At 43.4% G+C, this 21,884-nt stretch overlaps 2 protein-coding genes across 3 annotated transcripts; both read right to left on the bottom strand.

Moving 5' to 3' along the window:
* Window positions 1-98: 98 nt before the first annotated feature.
* On the bottom strand, window positions 99-3,856 carry LOC112896704 (tRNA modification GTPase MnmE). Its single transcript, XM_025964802.1, has 9 exons — window positions 3,369-3,856; window positions 3,135-3,273; window positions 2,860-2,981; window positions 2,166-2,369; window positions 2,009-2,068; window positions 1,478-1,616; window positions 1,253-1,371; window positions 839-1,063; window positions 99-704 (listed from the first exon to the last, which is right to left on the bottom strand). The coding sequence occupies exons 1-9, from the start codon at window positions 3,807-3,809 to the stop codon at window positions 510-512; spliced, it is 1,644 nt and encodes a 547-aa protein (XP_025820587.1). The 5' UTR covers window positions 3,810-3,856; the 3' UTR covers window positions 99-509.
* A 1,145-nt stretch (window positions 3,857-5,001) lies between these two features.
* LOC112896702 (sulfate transporter 1.2-like) lies at window positions 5,002-10,326 on the bottom strand. 2 transcript variants are annotated; one of them, XM_025964800.1, is made up of 14 exons: window positions 9,952-10,326; window positions 8,203-8,574; window positions 8,079-8,127; window positions 7,765-7,972; window positions 7,524-7,698; window positions 7,365-7,430; window positions 7,158-7,271; window positions 6,903-7,019; window positions 6,693-6,819; window positions 6,320-6,606; window positions 6,043-6,233; window positions 5,882-5,967; window positions 5,722-5,798; window positions 5,002-5,478 (listed from the first exon to the last, which is right to left on the bottom strand). In XM_025964800.1, the coding sequence occupies exons 2-14, from the start codon at window positions 8,533-8,535 to the stop codon at window positions 5,335-5,337; spliced, it is 1,974 nt and encodes a 657-aa protein (XP_025820585.1). In that variant the 5' UTR covers window positions 8,536-8,574; window positions 9,952-10,326; the 3' UTR covers window positions 5,002-5,334. The 2 variants fall into 2 exon arrangements, with proteins under 2 accessions (XP_025820585.1, XP_025820586.1); XM_025964801.1 differs by having other exon boundaries at window positions 8,203-8,565.
* Between the last annotated feature and the right edge of the window lie 11,558 nt (window positions 10,327-21,884).

The following is a 21,884-nucleotide window of genomic DNA, read 5'->3' as shown; positions in this document are numbered from 1 at the left end:
AACACACGATTTGAAGTTTTGCTCATATATGCGCTCGACGGCTCGTGATACGATGATCCCATATTTCCCCAAGCAATATGCAGTGAGCTCAGGGTGCAGCCATGCAGGGCAACAGGGGCCCATTTTTTGTGCTCTCATCGGCGATCACACTTGGTACAAAAACTCTGAACATCTACGCGAATGAATGAAACAGTATATTCTTATTTTGATCAGAGCTTCTCCTAAACATCACAACGTATACAAGCTCCGACACCAAGCCAGGAACTCAAGAGAACTCTATCCTCAAAATCTATGTGACGCGCGCCAAGGTGGACAGTGCTTCAGTTCCCTGCAATGTTCTTTATCTGGCTCTTCAGTGTGCTACTGCATTGTGTTCTGAGTTACATTGTAAGTGCCAGTCAGTCTGCTGCACTGTGTTCTGAGTTGAGGAACAAGCTTCAGCTCAAAACTATTGGATGCACCATCTCTGAGAAGGCAAGTTAGGATCTGCAGGACGTGGAGCTCGTGTATCATTTCCCGATGCAAAATTTGCTGAATATGCTGCTCAATACTTCTTCAGAAATGTCCTCTCCACTGATTGTTGTGAGAGCAAGTGCAGCTTCCCTCAAATCTATGGTCCAAAAGTCCATCGGTAACTGCTCACTGATAGACGATTCTAGCCGTGTGAAAGCTTCTTTAGTCCTCAAGAGCTGCTCGAATTGCCTCTGCATAATATGATGTGAAATGAGAAAGCAGTCAGTGTTGTTTCACATCATCACATGCAACATATTAGGGCAACAATACTCAGGGCAGAGCAGTTTGGTAACGTTTTTGAAGTGTTGAACACACATAGAATTACCTGGTTTACAGTCCATCGTCGTCCCCCAGAAGGTACGTGCTCAATACCCCTGACCTCTATTACAGCACCCTCCAACTCAGAAATGCCTTTACCAGTGACCGCACATGTCTGGACTTGTTTTGTGAAGAGGCCACTGAATTTTTCAAACTGTTCTCCAGAAACAAATGGTGCACAATCGACCTTGTTGATTACAAGGACCATCGGAACGGAAGAACCTGAGGATTTCTATCTCCAACAAGAAAGCAAAAAAATAATAGTTAGTACAATTGTTAACCAAGGAGCAGACTCAAAAGTTCTCAAATGGAAATATGTTAATAGTAGGAGGGAGGGAGGACAATATTTTTTTTTGGGATACTGGGAGGACAATAGTTAAGCATACCGGGACAATTGATAACAAAACAAAAGAAAATGTACCTTATTTAGCAAAACATGGTCAATAAGTTTTGTGTCATCATCAGTCCATCCATCAACTGCACTTATTGTCATTATAATCAGATCAGCTCCCAGTGCAGCAGCCTCAGATCTTTTCACGCCTGTGTAAGATCAGAATGGAGTATAGATGTCAAGACTAGGATTATCTTTAACATTAGTCCCTAACTCCTTTCAGACACTGGATGCATATTCTAAGAAAAAACTCACCAATTTTCTCCACAACATCTTCAGTCTCTCTTATACCAGCAGTATCCAAAAGAGTAACAGGGATGCCATGAATCGAGACATTTGCTTCTACAACATCCCGCGTAGTTCCGGCTATTTCAGTAACAATAGCCCTTTCACTCTGCAAGCTAAACATTTAAATTCCAATATCAACTAATATGGGTGCAATACAAAAAAAAATCATCTATACACAACACTCCTTAAGTATACGGTCAGAATTATAGGATTATTGATTTCCTGATAAACTAGGCAACAAGCAGAAATGATTCTTTGTTCAGTGCAGAATATGTTAAGCACTAGCCTAATTCTCCACACAAATTGCCTGTCATCAGGGTATCTGTAGCTGTTTTGTATAGTCTTTGCAAATTCATTGAAGAAATATTAAATACAATACATTTCATGTTGTTGCCCACATGAAGGTCGGGCGAATAAAAAAGATCAGTACTGTTAACATAACAAAAGACCAACAATACATGCTAGTTCGACATGAACGAGGGATATCCAGGTACATACCTTACTCCAAGCATTAAGGAGGCTTGACTTGCCAACATTTGGGCGGCCAATTATTGCTATCTGCAATATATTTTAAATGCATTTATTTAATCTTCATTATGTTAATTTCTAAAATCTGAACCTTAAGTATTGCCAATGTATAACATGAATAAAATACCTGCAGACCAGATTGTAATAGCTTATCATAATTGGAAGTGTCCAATGCATCCTGAACTTCCTGCCTCATACAATTAATTTTGCTGATAAGCACCACTGGGTCCAAGGGAGGCATCTCATCTTCAAAATCTAGACGAGCCTCTATCTCCGTTAGCAATTCAATGCACCTTGATCTCAACGACTTTACTAGAGTAGAAAAGCCTCCCTACATTCAAACATGTCAAATTCAGACCTGTTCTGAAGCATTTAGCTCCTTCATGGGGCCTCCTACTCTGGGCTTCTCAAAGAAGCTGACACGGATGAACTTAAGCTACCAATACAAAAGGAGTTTATCCTAATAAGAATCTGTTTCAGCTGCAGCCAATCTGGAATGGCTTAAGCTTCTGGGGTTCCAAGTTTAAGCTCAAAGCCCTAATTTGAAATGCCTATGTCAATGTATACTTGAAGGAAATAGTGCTTCCCCCATATTCTACCTCTCTACAGGTGCATCAATACAAGCCCATGAACTAATTGTAGAGAGTTTGAGAGCCAACACAACATTCCATTGATCATCACGGGTATAAATATACATGTACAAGCATATCAGTGCGAGCCTAACTGACTGCTAACCGAACGCCTAGTCTACCGGTGAGATCCTAAAGACTAGGCTAGTGCTAATGGTGCCCAGGAGAACAGGTCGCGCTAGCACTAATTACCTGGATGCCAGCCAAAGCTGAGTCTGCTGCAGCTGCTGATTTTGCTGAAATGAGCCTTGACACGTTCTCTGCTTGGGCCAAGTCCAATCTCCCATTCAGAAAGGCACGAAGAGTGAACTCACCTGGAAAGAGGATGCAGATTTGGCGGATTAAAGCATAGCATTTGGTTCCAGAAACTAAGAATCCATAATGGACATAAATTATTTGTCCATCCCACAATCGTGGTACAATGCGCAATGGCAATTCGATAGGGGAGAGGGTAAGTAGCAACTGACCAGGATCAGCAAGCCTCGCGCCCGCTTCCAAGCAAGCCCTGAGCACGCGGCGCAAGCAAAGGTCGTTGCCATGGCACTGGAGCTCCACCACATCCTCCCGCGTGTACGACCTCGGAGCCAGCATAGGCACCACCAGAACCTTCAGCAATCCCCCAAGGTGAGTTTGCAGCTAGCACAAGGTGAAGCAGCAAAGCACAGCCAACAAGAAGCGGGGTCCCGAGCCGCGCCGCCTACCTCATCGATGACGCTGCCGTCCGCGTCGAGCGCGAGGCCGTACTCCACGAAGTGGCTGCGCGGCTGCCACGGAGCCTGCGCCGGCGCCCCCCTGGCGGGCCGGAACACGCGGCCGGCGACGGCGACGGCGTCGGGGCCCGAGAGCCGCACGATCCCGACCGCCGCCGGACCGCCTCCGAGGGAGGTGACGATGGCCGCGATGGTCTCGGGAGCGCGAGCGCCGCTCCCGCCTCCGCCACCGTAGTCCTGGCACGTCTGGTGCGGGGGGAGGCGCGCCGGCGTGGGCGAGCGCTCGTCGCCGGGGAGGACGAGGGTGTCCGGGCGCGCGGCCAGGGTCCTGGGGCTGCTAGGGTTCAATAGGCGGCGGAGGAGGAGGCGGGCCGGGGGCGGGCGCCGCCATGGGAGGAAGAGTGGGAGGAGGCGAGCGGCGGCGCGGGCCATCGGATTGGGATGAGCTGCGAGCCGTTTGGGATGGGGAGGCTGGCTCGTTAAAGCCAGCTGTGAGGGGGGGGGCGGTGTTTGGCGCGGAGCCGGACGGGCAGGTCTCCATCACCGCCGGATCCTAAATCTACGGCGATCCGTAGGGAGATTTAGAAATAAAAACCGATGTGGCAACTGTGTTCAGCGTTCGAATGTTGAAACTTTCTCAGAATTTGATGCCATAACATTTTATAAGGCAATAATTAAGATGATTATTTTCTCCTTTTGTATATAAAGTCACTACACCTCTTTCCAAGAAAATCTCCACGCCTTTTTTTTTGGCACAAAAGGTTTAGAGAATAAAAACCTCCATTTCTATAACATTTTGGGTCACATAGTGAAAACATGGTTCAGATCCATCTAAGTTCTAACAGTGCGTTAAGTAGGTTTATTTTCAAGAAAAATACTCTCTTGATACCTTCATAAATCAATGACAAATGCGACAAAAAGTTGAAACAAAACAATAACGCACCGATTAATTGTGTATATCTAGTAATTTTTCTTTCTCACTTCAAAAACGTAGACTCAACACTCAAGGGAGTGCCAGCGCTAATTGACTGATCACAATTCGGGTTTGCACATTGATCACAACATTTACATTGACCCTAGGATGTTAATATAGAATCGCTTCACCAATTCGATTATGATGTACTGTCTTCATATTCTTTCCATTCCAAATTGTAGGCTGTTTTGATAAATTTAAATAAATATATAAATTTTGCTATGTATCTAAATATAGCATATATCTGTATATATAGTAAAATCTACGTTTCTACGAAATACAAAATGACCTGCAATTTAGAACGGACGGTTTTCATTGCCGAAAACACCTCTTCACCAAAGCAATGTAGTAGCGATACAAAGAACAAATACGAGCTTAAGTGGAGGACTTGCCGGTTGCCATGGTGTCGTCATCGGCTTGTCACCATGTGGGTGCTTTCTCTACGACACAAGGCGAGAATGGAGAAGACGCTGATGGAAAATTGGAAATGAAGCGTCGCTAAGTTAGTCTGTACTGAAGAGCAATAGATAAAAAGTGTTTATCCTACGGGCTATGATGAGCTGTTGCTTATTGAATTATGGACTGCATAAATGGCAGATCGATAGTGATCTGTAAGCAAGACGTCTACCTGCTGGGATGCCAATACCAACATATGTTAAGAGTATGTAATAAATATATGGATATTAGAGCTTATGGTCAAGCTGACATCGACATTAGAGCTTACGGCCGAGCCGTCGATGTCAGTTGACATCGACGGTTGCACGTAGCTCCGCCACTGATTGACCCTATCCACTTGTGTGTAAGCAGTGTTCAAAAGTCGAAACAACGGAGCTACATCTATTTGAAATGCTATCGCCTGCTTTTGCGTTAAGCAATAGCGGGCAACATCTTCGAAAATATCCCTATGATTTGAGATCTTGTATCATATATCATTACAAGATGCATATACTAGAACGCAGATGCGTGGCGTAAATCCATTTCAGTTCAGGGCTCCTGCATCGACTTTGAAGTGCAGAAACGCACGGCGTCAGCAACTGTCAGGAAAATGTGATTGCTTCCGATGTGCTCAGTTAGTTTCGACGACTGGAGCTTCTCAATGACGATGGAGCCAGGATTTGATAGGAGGAGCTGCCACATGCACAAGCGCACACAATATATCCATTAAAATCAATGCACAGCTAATTTCAATTCTTTTCTAACAGCTCCTAACCGATATTTTTCTGTTCTCAGGTTTCTTGTGTAGGATTTTTGGAATGTTCCTCCAATACGATACTTTGATCTTTTTAAGCAGCATATCAAGTCCTAAGATTGACTGAAAAATCTTGGAACTACTTTAATCAAGTCAGTCAATTTTAGAATCAGTCTCCATACCTGAATGCCTCTCTTCTGAAGATTCTTGTGCAGATCTTCAAGGGCATGGATACCACTTGTATCGATATCTATAACAGCTGCAAGAAACATTTTCATTGGCTTTAATCAGTACAATCAGAAGAACTCTCGTCATATCACATTAACATGTGATTCTACTTACGTGACATCTCTACAATCAAGAAATTGATTTTAGATAGTCCCTCTGCCTTGACTTTCTCTTCTTCATCTGTCGACCACCTAAGAATTCTGAAATGGAGCGCATGAAAGTTTATGAGAATACTCGAGCTGTACATGAAACACATGGTGGGTTTATATTTGTACCTCTCTCGGATATAATTGGAGTTGGAGAAATAGATAGCAGAATCAACCCTCACTATTACCACCCCAGGAACGTGCCTTGCATCTGGATACTGATCCGTGTTCCTGTAAATTGTCGTGCCTGGAAGGTTTCCGAGCAGTGCAGTCCTGGGTCTTGTTACTTGAAGAAGTATTTTGGCAAAGGAGATCGACACCTGTGAATATCGAAAATGTCAGGTAAGTTTCACTTATCCCTACAAAGATTGGACGGTCAAGAGTCAAGACTGGGATGGGTACTTACAGCAATCAAGAGGCCTATCTCAACAGATTTGAAAACCACACCAAAGAATGCTCCCATGCAGGCGATGAAATCCATTTTGTCAACTTTCCAAATGAGAATTGCTGCTTCATAGTCCACAAGGCCGATCACAGCAGAAATAATGATCGATCCAAGGATCGCATTTGGCGTATACTTGAACAACGGTGTGATGACCAACAAGGTGAGAAGGACAACCATTGACATAACAACATTAGATACTGGTGTTCGGCACCCAGCCATGAAATTGACCGCAGAACGCGAGAAAGAACCTGAGAGAATAGCAGCAAACAGGTTTCAGCACAATATTTTCGGAAATATCTAATATCACTGGAACTCTGTTCAGAGATATATTTACCTGTTGCGATATAGCAAGATGTCATTGAGCCTACGATGTTCATTGTTCCAAGTGCTACCATCTCCTTGTTTCCATCTAACTGGTAGCCCTTCACTGCAGCAAATGTCCTTCCGATCGCCACGGCTTCCTGATAAGGTGCACAAAGGTTGATGGGCATTCTGTCTGGAAAAGAACATGAAGGACCAAGTTATATTTGCATCGCATACATACTGTCAAACCGATCATGCCGCAGACAACACCGATCTTGAAACCTTTTGCAACAAATGGACCAGTGAAATAGATCTTGTGCACGGATGATGGGTTGATGCCCTTCTTGATATTGTTCACCTGTGTTCACCGAGTGCCAAAAATGATTCACTAGTTAAACATGATCTATATGAACAGAGTTGTGGGGCTCATATGGTTGTTGTGCTTGAGGTCATGCAAAAATAATTGAGCCTTGATAGTACTATCTTGAGTACTTACAATCTGAACACCATGTTTGTCAGCACGAAAAAGGTATACAAAAAGGGTAGCAAGAATGACCGAAGTTATAGGAGCAATAGCTGGCACCCAGAAATACTTCTTATTCCTTTTCCCCTGTGTATGTGAAATATCATTATTAAATTATAGTATTTCCAAAATCTAAGAGATATTGAAACTAACTTGCATGGGAAAAAAAGGGATGCTCACAATGTACTTTGCAAGCAGAAGAAAAGCCAGGAAAGCGAAGCCAATCACAACTGTCTGCCAGTTCCACTGCACACAAAAAATCATGCCTTATCAGATAACTATAGGAGTCGGTCTGATGGTAATATTTTATTCATGCTGTGTTAAGTTCAAGGTAAGTACCCCATGATGAACCGAACCCCAAACAGACTCCATAACAGAAACTATATCAGTTTCCTTTGTGAAGTTCCTGATTCCCAACACATATTTGAGCTGCTGCAGGGCAATAGTGATTGCTGCTCCCCCCATGAATCCGACAATTGCAGCATGCGACAAGAACTCTATGAGGAATCCTAACCTGAAAATAGCACGTCTGAGATTGATTGACCTACATGTGTCTTTGCTTAAAAGTACTGTGGTATACCTTAGAAATCCCAGGGCTGCTTGAGTAATACCAGCAAAGAAGGTTGCTGTAAAAGCAAGACGCAAGTATTCTTCCTTGTTCTTTTCATGATCAACTTCATTTTGTAGGAGTGAACCTATTAGAAGAGATACCACCGCAACTGGCCCGATTGCTATATCCCTTGAGCTACCCATTGCAGCGTATATCAATGGGGGGACGAAGCTGGAGTCTGAAACCAAATAACAAAAATCAATCACAATAGCATTGGTAAGACCCATCAGTCAAGAATTTAAATCAACGTTCATCAATGGAACATCTGAATTGATGAAACTTACAAAGCCCATACTGCGGCTCCAGATAAGCAAGCTTTGAGTAGCCAATATCCTATTTAGTCCAAGACTTGATGTCAGGCACAATAAGTAGTCAATTTATAGTGATAGGTGCAGTCAACCTTGATACCTGAGGAATGCAGAGACTTGCGATTGTCAATCCGGCAATCAGATCACCTTTGAGCTTGCTCAAGTTGTAGGTCCTACCCCAATCAAAGACTGGGAACAAGAACTGCAAACCCATTTTAAACTTTGTGGACGCAGATTGGTCCTTGTACTGCTTTAGTGGATTTTCATGGAAGAATGTCTCCCTCAGTGTGTTGGTAAACTCTGTGGTGAGGTTCTTCTTCTGAGGATACCCGACTTTGTACACAGGTGGCGCTTGAGATAGATTATAGGAGGGAGGCTGTGTGGAGATGCTGGTTTCATCTGCTGTCGCCTCATCTGGCTTTTGATGAACCATTTTTGGGTAATAAAATAACTCCTAATTAACCTGAAAAAACTGAATTAAGCTTAAAATATAAGATTCTGGGTTGTAGGTGAGACAGTCAATGGATAAAACACAATAAATATTATTCAGATTGGAAGGGAAATTAACTATGCATTGCAAGAGAGATTTTGATATTTGGGATCCAATTCGCAAGCCTTTCAAAATTTGACACTTGCAAAAAAGGAACAATAAAAACTTAGAACAAATTGATGAGGTGCAACGAATTGACCAGAAATGTTTAGTAAAATTGGAAGAAGATGCCGATAACACTAACGCGCGATGTACTAAGATGAATTGGAGGTATCAATTAAACTTGTATTTTTTTTGGCACATTTGGTATGGGCAAAGGATGCTAAATCACCTGCATGTTCCTAATGGACTGATAACCAGTAGTCTAAGTTAAAAGCAAATATATTGAAATAATTCTGTACAGTTACATGAAGGATGGTGTTGGAGGAACTGACTCGGTCTGAAAAGCCTAGCTTGGTCCACCCATTTGCAGTACAACATATCTCTGAAATCTATTACACAATTGTAAGTTGTGAAAGTACCTTTCGAGACAATTAAAATGGTTCCCAACTTTGCCTCCATGTATTTTAAAACGCTGAGTGTAGCAGGGATGGCTGCCTGTTTATGTTTAAAAAATCCCAAGTTTCTGGGTGAAAACACTAACAAATGAGCAGCTGAGGTAAGCAACACCAAATCATCCCAACCTTAAAATATTGCTAACTGCTCTTCAGGCCAGAGGAGCTGTGAAAAGTTAAGAACAGTATGCAGTTTGCAGCGACGGATAAACCGACTTTTTCCCTGAATTGTCAACTACTTACTAATATTATCCATTCTATAATCGTTGCAGGGAAAAGTATCAGCAAACTCTTGTTGTACGGTTAGGTCCGGTATGAAGCGCGAGGTGCAGAGCAGTTTCTGACAGTCATTCTAATTCGATCAGCAACGAGTGAATGGCTATCTTTGAACCCTGAACCATGCTGTTACATCAACTGGGGATAAACAGCAGGTGATTAACGCGAGTATGAATTGTGTAATCGATTACGAAACAATGGGCCATGAGTGATCATGAGAGATTAGCGGATACGGTGGAGCCGGATGATTTTCAAAAGAAGAAAAAAAGTACAGTGGTGCAGGAGCTTGGGGTTTCTCTGAACTTTACACGGGGCTGATAATACTGGTCTGGGAAACAGAGAGGACGGAACCGATCGCCGGAAAAATTGAACAAGGGGACCAGCCCGGGAACCCAGAGAGAAAGTCGTTAAATTTCCGAGAGAAAGAAGCTCCAAGATCGCAATGACCCGTAGTCCAACCCAAACAGCTCCTGGAAACGAGCGATATGAAAAGAAGAGCGCAACGAAGGACCGGAGGCACGGATTTTACCTGCCGGGCAATTCGGGGGAGGGAGCCGCCCGTGGGCGCGCGTCCTGCGAGCAAACGGAGCGCCGGCCGCTCAAGCTTCGCGCCGGGGCCGCCGCATTTGGCCCGAGGCCAAGGACGCCGCCGGGTCGCCGGCCGCGGGCGTGAGCAACGAGGGCGCGCGAGGATCGAGCGCCGCCACCGCCGCGTCCGCGAGAGTGGGAGGGGAGAAGTATATATATAAATATATATGTATGCGCAGAGAATCAAAAGAGGATCAAAGGAATGATTTCCCTTCTCGAAATGGAGAGCGGCAATGATCATTCATTCATGCGCGTCGCGGAGATTTTGCGCTGCAACTGCAATTATACCCGAGCGAGCGACGGAGCGAGGACAGTGGTAGGGGAGCGGGTGGTGGTCGAGCGGCAACCGGAAGTCCCCGTGGGCTCCACGGATCTGGGCCCTCTGCCCTGAAGGCCCAGTCCATAGAACGGTCGCGACTCGCGGAGTCGCCGTGGAATGGTAAGCGGGACGACTCGGAGACTGGCGCCCATGTCCCGCTGACATCTGGGTTCACCGAGCGCGATAACTGCGGTCACGACGTCAGGTCGCGGTCGCGGTCGCCGTAAGCTTTGGGGCTTTGGGCTTTGGCGGTGGAGGGAGGACTCGCGTCCGGGTCGTTCCCATTGGCATCTATCATCCGCCGGAGCTCTCAAGCAACCTCTGCTGCCGGAGGGAGAGACGACGGAGAGCGACGAATCGTCGTTTAATGAAATCATGCATACATATATATGACCTTCGCATGATGTTGATCTCAAAACCAATAATGTAGCTTTAACAAAAATTTATAAAAAAATTATTGAAATCTACAATATCAAATAAATGCACTATCAATTTTTTAGTGGTAGGCGACGTGCCCAGCGAGACGCTCATGGTGACTTCGTCAATGATACGACGGCTCAGTATTTCGGATGTGCTAATAAAGGTAAAGGTTGCATGCGTGTATTTATAGGGGTGAACTAATGCACTATTAAGTTATAATTTATATAGGTGTCGGTCCTAGGTCAAATATTTAATTTAATAAAATTAGTTTGATGTCACGGTGTTGATATATTTTTCTATAAACTTAGTCAAAATTAACATAATTGGATTTAAGACAAAACTAAAATGTAAGTGTAAGAAAAATGGACCTTAAGCAATACGTGATTTTGGTGATTGAATAACAATATAACCATTAGGACTAATGATTTGTCAAGATATACCTTTGAAGGTGTTTATTAGGTTTCAAGGATGTAACAGAAGCCATTCAAATGATCAAGTATGAAAAGAGTGCGGAGAAACGAAGCAAAACAAGCAAAGATTCCTGACCGACGCAATTGACAGATTAAATCGGTCAGGCATAGAAGAAGCACCGAATTAGTCGGTGATGAAGAAAAAAGAAGAAGGGCGTCTCTGCATTGGCAGATTAATTCGGTTCCTACCAGTGACCATGACCGAATTAGTCGGTGATGTTGTTTGTTGCTGCAAATCTTTCTGGATTGATAGTAAGGTTTGGTGGTGCCATGAAGAGGGCACCAATTTAGTCAGTGCTAAAGAACAGAGAAGAAGGGTGTCTCTGAGCAGATAGTAAGGCTCGGTGGTCCAAAAGAAGTTGGCAACGTGATGCTTGTGGGACCCGGAAGTCAGTGATGCATCGGCTACCAGCGGCTAGCTAAGGTGGAGACCACCGACTAATTCGGTGGTATCCTCCTGTGAGCACCGATTTAGTCTGTGGTATGCAGAATGTTGCAACGGCTAGTTTCTTTAGTTAGGGCTATTTATACCCCATGTCCTGGCTATTTGGAGGGTGTTAGAGTTTGGAGAAGCTATACATTTGGTTTCCACATACACACAAGTGCTCTATCCACCAAAGTGTGTAAGAGAAGATTAAGGCAATTAGCAAAAGTCTTAGGGCTTGATTAGTGCTAGTTTAGGCCTCTTAGCGTATTATTTTAGATGTTAGCCTAGAGTTAGGCAAGTTTTGCATACCTCATTGCTATCGGTGCTTGTGTGCACCAAGTGTTGTAAATTTGGACTTTGTGAGTCTTGCGAGACCCTCCAACCATGTTTGTGGAGTGGCCGTTGGTGCTTGTGAGAGGGAGGAGAGGCTCTCGACGATTTGCCAAAGCTCTACCTAGTGAAGACGGTGGGGAGTATCCGGGAGAGGTAAGGTGGAGACCCACTTGCGCGTGGGGAAGGCCCCTCGGCTATCCACGGAGTTACTCAACCAGGAGCTTGGCCCTTGCGCGAGCATTCCCTCGTGAGGGGCTCCAATGAGGATTAGTGGAAAGCTTTCCAATAACTCAGTAAAAAGTCATCATGCCGGGAGTTTGCATTCTCTATCTCACTTACCTTCCATATTACTTCTTGCACTTACTTTCCACATTTACCTTTCCTAGAATTGCTTGTGTAGTTTGTAGGATTGGAACTTAAGATGCAAAACTTTTGTGCGGTAGAGATAGCAACACATAGAAAAATCTAGTGCACTTTTAGATAGATTTTGGAATACGTTTTTATATGTGCTTGGAGCCTAAGTTTTTTAGAACACCTAATTCCCCCCTCTAGGCATCACGATCCTTTCAATTGGTATTGGAGCCGGTGGTTTGTCTTTGGACCTTTGGCTTCACCGTCATCGAGCGAAATGATATCCAAAGAGGTTAGGAGTGATGCCGGTAGGCCTTCACACTTTGACGGCACAAACTACCCCGATTGGCATTTTTGCATATCAAGCTTTTTAGAAGCAAAAGATTTAGGTGTTTGGAGAGTGACAAATGAAGGAACAAAACCCTAACCCAGCCAACAAACCCCACTAAGGCCAATCAAAAGAAAATACACTTCAATGCTATTGCTCGAAATTCTCTTTTAGAATCTCTTAGCATTGATATGTTCAATATAGTGTATAATCTTAAAAGTGCACACAAAATTTGGAACACGCTTGAGGAGCTCCACAAAGTCATGAAAGATGTTAGCGAACAAAAGTATCTCTTGGTCAAAGAGGCTTTTAATTCTTTTAAAATGATGCCTAATGAATTAGCTAAAGACATGTACTCATGTTTAAATGTTATTGTTGATGAACTAAATGAAATAGGTTTGACCAAGTTGAGCGATGAGGATATATCAAGAAAGATCATCCAAGTACTTCCCAAGGATCGATACTCCACCATCATCACCTACTTCCATTTGTTTGAGAACTTGAGGAAGATGAAACCAACTCAAGTATTAAGCAAGATCATTACTCATGAGCTATTTATGAAGATTGACAAAGAACCTTCTCCTTCGAGCCAAGATGTTGGAACATCAATCAAAGAAGAAAAGGAGAAGAAAATTAAAGATAAACAAGAATCTTCCACATCAAGCAAGAAAGCTCAAGAGCAAGAATCAAGCCCAAGTGAAGCTTCAAGCTAAAGTGAAAATGAGATTCGTGATGATGAAGAGGAGAAGGAAGATGATAATCAAGCAGTTGTAGCTCCTCTAATGATAGTGAAGAAATTAAACAATTTGTTAAAGGAGACAACAAGCTACTAAAGAAGCTCAACTCAAAGGGTATCCCTACTACCATTGAACAATTAGTGAGGTATAACGAAAGAACGAAGAATAAGAAAAAGAATATCTTGGTTGTTGCTAAAAGAGACAGTACATAGAATATTATCCTCTCATGAAAGCAAGACGCAAGCAAAAGAAGAAGGAAAGAAAGGCAATCAAGAAGACTTTCACTAGCATTGCAATGGGTGGATTTGATATGATAAGCTCAAGTGATGAAGAAATCCACCATAAGCCATGTACCTTCTTGCCTTCATCAAGCTTATCGCATATTTTCCTTATGGCCAAAGGTATGAGTGATAGCGATGTAAGTGATGATGACTCTTGTCCTTCAATTCATGAACTTGTGGATCTTTTTCGCACTCAAGAGATAGCAATAACAAAACTTATTTCTAAAAATAAGAAACTCAAAGAAAAATTGGCTAGCTCATCATCCAATTATAAAGAGTTTTCCGAAAAATTTGATATGATCATTGATCAAAATGATGAGCTAATCAAGAAAATTGAGATTCTTGAACAAACTAAAACTACCTTTAAAAAGGCATCAAAACTATCTTTGAATCTAAAAAGGATGCCTCTACTTCTTGTATTGATTTGATTGATGAATCTAGCTCACCCTCTTGCAATGAGATTTGTGTTAAAAATATTGTTGTAGAAACTTGTAATGATCTCATTGTCCAAGAATATGATGGGCTCAAGCAAGAAGTAACAAGGCTCACAAAGGATTTGTCAACGGTAATGGAAAATAAAAGTTGTCATAAGTGCAAGAAACAACCTTCGCAAGATAACTGTCCGAAGATGGTGAAGAAACTTGAGAAGGGAACAACCGTGAATTGCTACTTATGTCATAAAAAAGGCCACAAGTCCTATGAGTGCAAGAATAAAAAGAAAGGGAAAGAAAACAAGAAAGTCAACTCCAATACCAAGTCTTACTTGAAGGTTGACAAGAAAAAGAGCATACCCTATCTCCTCAAGAAGAAAGAAAATAAGAAAATAAGATGGTGGCTCACATGATCAAGAAGCAAGGTAAGGGGTGGAACCAACCTATTTGGGTGCCCAGGGAAATCATTTCGACCATGAAGGGCTCCAAGAAGGTTTGGGTTCCAAAGGTAACTTAGAGTCCATGGGACTCGGAAGGATTTGGAGACTTGACTACAAAAGAAGAAGTTGTTCATGCCTATGCCAAGTTTATCAAGAATTGAAGCAAATTGTAAAATTCTTGATCCATCCAATATCCAAATCCTCTATTGGTAACTTAGGTAACTAGATGTACTTTCATGCAATTTTAATTAGCATCTAGTTCATATACATATCTAGGTTTGCATGAGATTTAAATTCCTTTGCATTGTCTAGAGTAATCTTTCTTATGGTAGGTTGCTTGTGTTTCTCTCTAACCCATGAGCAAACTGCATGGTTTATTAGTTGTAGGAAAATGGCACTAACCTTTATTTCTTATCTATAGTGCCAAATCCAAGTTAGGATAACTTCCTAATATCGTCATTGACTAGTGCATGTCTCCTGCAAGTAATTCAAATACTTGTATGCACACATTTAGGGGGAGCTATCTTATGGTTTGTGAGAGACTACCCTTGTTTTCAAGCTTATCATGTGTATAGTCTCAAGTTGAAAGAAGAATAATCCCCAAAGATATGCAAGAATCTCTTTTCAATTGATTTCAACATATGTGGTATCTTTGTTTTCATTGATTCCGTGTCTTTCAATTCTTTTGAAGCTATCTCCATGCATAATATAGATTAATCTACTCATCTTGTCTTAATTGACTAGTTGTGCATATGCTTTGCCTTCCACCATATGTATGCACACACTTAGGGGGAGCTTAGTCTATGTTATGTGAGTTTCATGTTCATGATCTTGTTTGTCGACCACATTCAAAAGATCATAATCCATGAAACTCTCCCTTGTGCATTTGATATCTTCATTTTCGGTATTTGATTCCAAAGGGGGAGAATTTTAGCGACCAAAGAGTATACCTTAAGGGGGAGCCGCTCTTAAGGAGGAGCATGCAAGAAAGCAAGAAAGCAAGAACTTCACGCGTGTATCGCAAGTATATATCTCTATCTTGGGGGAGATTGCAAGAATTTGGTCCAAGAAAGGGAGAAAAGTGATATTGCAATGACGGGGAGTCTCATATCCGTTGTGACCACACAAAGGGGATTTATATTTCAAATGGTAAGAGCCAGGTACGATCATTTCCATTTTTTTCAATTGGTATCTTTGCATATTTCAATTAGCATATATTCTTGCTCTTGCATTGCATCCAAGCAAGTAGTTGTTCTAATTTTATATTACTATCTTTTGCCTTGGTTATGTTGTCATCAATCACAAAAAATAGGGAGATTATAAGGAAAATGGCCCTTAAGCCATTATTTGTGATTTTGATGATTGAATAACAATATAATCATTGGGACTAATGATTTGTCAAGATATGCCTTTGAAGGTGTTATTAGGTTCCAAGGATGTAATGGAAGCCATTCAAATGATCAAGTATGAAAAGATTGTGAAGAAACGAAATAAAACAAGCAAAGATTCCTAACTGACAGAATTGACAGATTAAATCGGTCAGGCACAGAAGAAGCACCGAATTAGTCGGTGATGAAGAAGAAAGAAGAAGGGCGTCTCTGCATTGACTGATTAATTCGGTCCCTACCAATGACCATAACCGAATTAGTCGGTAATGTCGGTGTTTAACCGGCTGCCCACCGAGGGATATACCCAAGATGGTAAGTTTTGGGTGAGGGGACGCCGAGATCAGGAACTCGAAGGTGCAAGGAACACAAAATTTAGACAGGTTCGGGCCGCAAGATGCGTAATACCCTACGTCCTATAGTGGTTTGTATTGCCTTAGGTGTAGAATGATCTAGAGATCGTCTTTTGAGAGGGGTCTCTATCCTCTCTTATATATCCGAGAGTCCAGGGTTACAAAGATACTAACCAACACCAGCTAAGGAACCGTACCAGAACATATCTCGAGTAGATTCCTCCTGTATCAGTTAGCCTTATCTTCTATTTAAACGGAATAAATAAGAGATAAACAAGATGAATAAGAGATAAGACGGATTTAATCTCTTAGACCTCTTTAAACTACGTTATGTACCCGGTCCCGTGGCCCCAGGTCTGACAGGTAATGTTGTTTGTTGCTGCAAATCTCTCTGAATTGACAGTAAGGTTCGGTGGTGCCGTGAAGAGGGTACTAATTTAGTCTGTGCTGGAGAACAGAGAAGAAGGGCGTCTCTAAGTAGACAGTAATGTTCGGTGGTCCAAAAGAAGCTAGCACCGAATCAGTCGGTGATGCTTGTGGAACCCAGAAGTCAATAACGCATCGACTACGCATCGGCTACCAATGGCTAGCTGAGGTGGAGACCACCAACTAATTCAGTGGTACACTCCTGTGAGCACCGATTTAGTTTGTGGTACGCTGAATATTGTAACGGCTATGCAACGGCTAGTTTCTTTAGTTGGGGCTATTTATACCCCATGTCCCAGCTATTTGGAGGATGTTAGAGCTTGGAGAAGCTATAGGCTTGGTTTCCACATACACACAAGTGCTCCATTCATCAAAGTGCTCAAAAGAAGATTAAGCCAATTAGCAGAAGTCTTAGAGCTTGATTAGTGCTAGTTTAGGCCTCTTAGCGCATTGCTTTAGATGTTGGCCTAGAGTTAGGCTAGGTTTGCATACCTCATTGTTATCGATGCTTGCGTGCACCAAGTGTTGTAAATCCAAGGCCTGTAAGTCTTGCGAGACCCTCCAACCGCGTTTGTGGAGTGGCCGCCGGTGCTTGTGGGATGGAGGAGAGGCTCTCGGCAATTTGCCAAAGCTCTACCTAGTGAAGACGGTGGGGAGCATCCAAGAGAAGCAAGGCGGAGACCCACTTGCGCATGGGGAAGGCCTATCAGCTATCCACGGAGTTACTCGACTGGAAGCTTGGCCCTTGCGCGGGCATTCCCTCGCGGGGGGCTCCAACGAGGATTAGTGGAAAGCTCTTGCTTTCCCATACCTCGGCAAAAGTCGTCGTGCCGGAAGTTTGCATTTTCTATCTCACTTACCTTCCGCATTATTTCTTGCACTTACTTTCCGTGTTTACCCTAAAATTATCTTGTGTAGTTTGTAGGATTGGAACTGAGGTGTAAAATTTTTTTTCTGCGTAGACATAGCAACATATAAAAAAATTTAGTGCACTTTTAGATATATTTGGGAATATATTTTTATATGTGATTGGAGCCTCAGTTTTTCAGAACACCTAATTCACTCCCTCTAAGTGGGATGTCACGGTAGAAAGTAATAGCCGAGAGGAAATATTAATTAATTCCCTTACCGTATGCAGCGGGGCTGGGGTTGGTAATTTTCACCGCCGGTGTGGGGGATATTGCCATAGGCCATAGGTAGCGGTGCTTTGGCCGCCGTCAATAACTATTTCGAAAAACCTTATGTTGTGCCATCCAAATATGCTCCTGGCTTTTTTTTTTCTGAAACGAATATGGTCTTGTTAAGAAGAAAGGCTATGTGTTATCTTAAAGCGTCCACTTATGACTAGGTCAACTCACCACTACAACCCATCACCAGCATCATAAGAAATGTGACAACTGTTTCCAGAAAGGAAAAACATGATAGCAAACTAATGAACTTTCTTCGCGTCGCATTCATACTTGATTTGCATAATAAACATGGGGCTGGTCGCTCTTGGTTTTCAATAAATATATATGTGTGTTCCTTTCGAATTAGATCTCATGCGGGCTCGGATGTAAGACGACATACAGTAGTATTCAGAAAACACAAAGTGCCAACGGATGAGTCGCGCAGCGGCCCATGTCGTTGTCCGCAATCGTGCACTTTGAACGGTAGGCGATGCAGTTAATTACCAATGCAGAATACGTACAATTGGAAACGGCCATTAGGTTTTATCATGTCATCAACTTGTCAAGGAAGAGTTTTATTCCTTTTACATGAGCACTAGCATAGTGCTCATGCGTTGCTATGGGTAATAATATAAATTTTACCCGAACTTACTTACAAGACCACCAACTTTGTACCCTTTCACTCCATATACAGGCCATGCTTTGACCGCGTGAGGTATTGATTGTCCCGGTTTCGATTGGGATTCCGATTGATTTGTCCGAGTTGCGACTGGGATTCTGATTGACGGACCAAAGAATCATTACTTGCTTTAGAAATAGTAGAGATAAAGATAGAGATATATACTCCCTGGACACATTAGTTAACAAACGGTGCAAGTCTGTTACATTAGAGCAACTCCAGCAGACCCTCTAAACAGTCCCCTATCTCAAGTTTAGAGGGTAAAACAAAAAAGCCACTCCAGCAGACCCCCTACTAGACCCTCTATCTTAGCGAGGCCTCAGATCCCCTCCTCCACCCTCTATTCTTATGGGTCTCTAGGGAACCCTCTATTATAAGTTAGAATTGAGGGCTATTGTTGGAGTTGAATCAAATTTAGAAGGCCCTGAAGGCAGCCCCCATTTAGTTTTAGCTTTGGAGGGTCTAATTTAGAGGTTTTGCTGGAGTTGCTCTTATAGTGAGTGAAGAGGAATTTATTAGTTTTACACCAAATAGTGATCGTATTAAGCTACGATACAAAAATACAGATCTAGCAGAATTAGTTGACTTTTTTCTGATGAAAATTAGGTGACTTCTAAACCACATAGTTTCTAGGGATAATCCCCTGCCACTTGAAACATTTCCCAATCCGGGAAATAGGCTCCTATCCATATGACCATATGTCAAGGGCAGAACGAATGAACGGTATTATTTTTAGGATTGGCATTCTTTATTAATTTATAGTTGGATGCGAGAAAGTCTCCCTAGTTTATTTCTTATATAATTTGGAACCTGGCTACAATAGAGCTTCGTTTTGAGGGTGGAAACTAGATCAAGGTATATAGTAGCTTAACCTACATATAGCATTCCAAGTCATCCTTGTAAAAAAATGCTTTCAATTCCTCTTGTGGTAGCGTGAATTATTTCCAGTTGGTGTACGTAGAGGCCAAAAGAATTTCATTCATAAGCAGCTCTCTGACATGCACGTTACTTCTAAGAATCGGACGCATCATTAGTGTCAGCGGAGGACCCGGTATGGCAAGGTGTGGCGCTTGCCATACCTTGATTCGGTAGCAAATACCCTCGGCTCTTCACCTGTCCTGGCACCATGGCTGCTGTCGTGATGCCCTTCCGACCTCTAACGCAGATGCAAGGAAGAAGATGCTATATTGGGCCACGGCCTCACTGACCCACCTGGCGTCCTGGCCACCTCTGCGGGCTGCGGCTTTGCCCATCGATCCCATCATCCCACGCCCCCAGCCCTCCTACGCTTGCTTCCTGAATCGACGCGAGTTGCGAAGCAACTGAACCGTCAGAGACGGAGGAAGCAGCAGCCGGCGGACGAGCGCAAGCAGCAAGCAAGCCGCCCGCAAAGCGCAACATCGCAATTGCCGGCTGCCAGCGTGGACGGCCGCATGCAGGTTCAATCGTCCAAAAGCGAACCTGCGTCACAGCCTAGCAGGTAATGGAGGAGTGAGGTAGCGATCAAGAGTTCAGGACATCAGGTTAAGGCTAAAGGGGTACTGTGTGCAAGTGAAGATAGATCTGCAGGGACAGGGAACTTGCAATCTTTTACATACCAATTTGATCCAAAAATTTTTTGCACTTGTTTTCTTATATGCTTCGGTGAATTGGCTGTGTTGGATTACACAGGGTCCGAGGATCGTTTGGTCTATTGAATTCGCCATACCTTAATTTTATTTCGTCCTCCGCCACTGAGTTGGTGTACGTAGAGGCCAAAAGAATTTCATTCATAAGCAGCTCTCTGACATGCACGTTACTTCTAAGAATCGGACGCATCATTAGTGTCGCGTCACAGTTTCGTCCAAGTGTTCTTGGTGTACCTGCATCACAACATTTTTCCACGCGCCTGACAGTGTTGGCATGCTGAAATAAAGTTCTTGCCTGGAAGCATGCCATCTCTCTCGTCACGTTCAGACGAAAGACGACCGTTGCGTTAGCTAATATAGCTCCATTTGTACACGTAGACGATGACTTCGCAGGCCAATAATAAAGAACAGTCGTCTCGATCAGCTGCTTGCACAATCTTCTTGACAGGTCAGGTGGTGGATCGGCATGTTTGCTCCGAAAGCAACGGTCTTGTTGCGGTGCCGACCGAGACGACAAGTCTGCGCTGGAGATTGCCCATCATATTGGACAATTATGTTCGTTATCTATGAGTCAGTACTTGTTCTGTGGCGCTACATGTCCAAAGGGCACCAAACAAAATAGAGCTCGTTTGGGAGGACTTCGCGCGGCTCCAGCTCCCTCCACGAATCACTATACAAATCACTATAGCGGCACTGTTCATCGAATCCATTTTTCTCTCTTCTCCTCTCTCACTGACACAGCCAGAGCTCCCGAAGCCTCCAGAAAAGCCCCTCAGGGAGCCATGTCAAACACTCCTTTTATGGCTCCCCCGGCTCTGCGCTACAGTGGCGCTACAGTGCCGATGCCGGAGCCGGGGAGCCCAGCCAAAGGGGCCATAATCATTGAGACTTCTAGCTAGCTACTGGTGTGATATGGGCATATGGCCAAAAAAAAAAATCGTAGCGTGAATTGATTTCTGGAGGAGGAACCTTCCATTTTGACGAGAACATGGAACAAGTCTGTGGACCGATAGCTAGCCAGATGATTATTATTGTCACGGTCGCGCTCAAAAAAATGGCGGCAAATCTAGTTGCTGTGTTGCAATCTACAAGGAGCACAATGTCCTTTGGTGCAGTGAGAAGCCGAGAGATAATTGGGTTGGATGCATGTGCTAAAGGATGCTGCTACCTACACATGCGTCGCAAGTCATGCAAGTTTCCACTTGTGTGTGCAGTTCGTGGGAGTCGAACTCGTCGTTCCATTATTGGTATCCCAAATAAATTGTCCTTGGCCGTCTTTTTCCAGACAGTACAGGAGGAAGGATGCAGCCGTGGACTCTCAAGCTCAGAGGGAACAACTTGCGGCGAGTCGGGACTGAATTCGCACGCCCTAACTTTATCTAGTCTAGGTCTATGGATTCTGTGATTGTAACCAGTTGTGCCGTGCGGCTTTTTTCCTAACTCCCAAGCTCCGGACGTCGACGACTTTGCACGCGCGCCCATAGAGACGAACGACTTCAGATGTGGTTACCATGTGATGTGCAGAGTGCCGCCAAGACCAGCATCTCGCTTTTAGCCCTTCCACACGCTACCTATTTTACTTGTTCACACGTAGCTGCACTGCATGGAAACATCAGTACGTACGTCACCATGCCCGAAGCTACGTACGTGATGGCCTCATATGAGCATCATTCATCCAAACACTTCCCCCGAGCCTA

The sequence above is a fragment of the Panicum hallii genome, chromosome 6 (assembly GCF_002211085.1).
Source record: "Panicum hallii strain FIL2 chromosome 6, PHallii_v3.1, whole genome shotgun sequence".
Classification (NCBI taxonomy): domain Eukaryota; kingdom Viridiplantae; phylum Streptophyta; class Magnoliopsida; order Poales; family Poaceae; genus Panicum; species Panicum hallii.
Note: the sequence above shows the minus strand (reverse complement) of the source record. Positions and strands in the feature narration are given on the sequence as shown.

What these genes read in the sequence shown, in the direction of transcription:
- LOC112896704 (XM_025964802.1), bottom strand. Translation starts at nt 3,809, where the DNA reads ATGGCCCGCGCCGCCGCTCGCCTCCTCCCACTCTTCCTCCCATGGCGG. An exon ending in AGATGTTGTGGAGAAAATTG is followed by an intron (nt 1,372 to 1,477) that starts GTGAGTTTTTTC and finishes GATCTTACACAG; the next exon opens with GCGTGAAAAGATCTGAGGCT. An exon ending in GACGATGGACTGTAAACCAG is followed by an intron (nt 705 to 838) that starts GTAATTCTATGT and finishes CATATTATGCAG; the next exon opens with AGGCAATTCGAGCAGCTCTT.
- LOC112896702 (XM_025964800.1), bottom strand. Translation starts at nt 8,535, where the DNA reads ATGGTTCATCAAAAGCCAGATGAGGCGACAGCAGATGAAACCAGCATC. An exon ending in GCGGCATGATCGGTTTGACA is followed by an intron (nt 6,820 to 6,902) that starts GTATGTATGCGA and finishes GCACCTTATCAG; the next exon opens with GAAGCCGTGGCGATCGGAAG. An exon ending in ATCTTGCTATATCGCAACAG is followed by an intron (nt 6,607 to 6,692) that starts GTAAATATATCT and finishes CTATTCTCTCAG; the next exon opens with GTTCTTTCTCGCGTTCTGCG.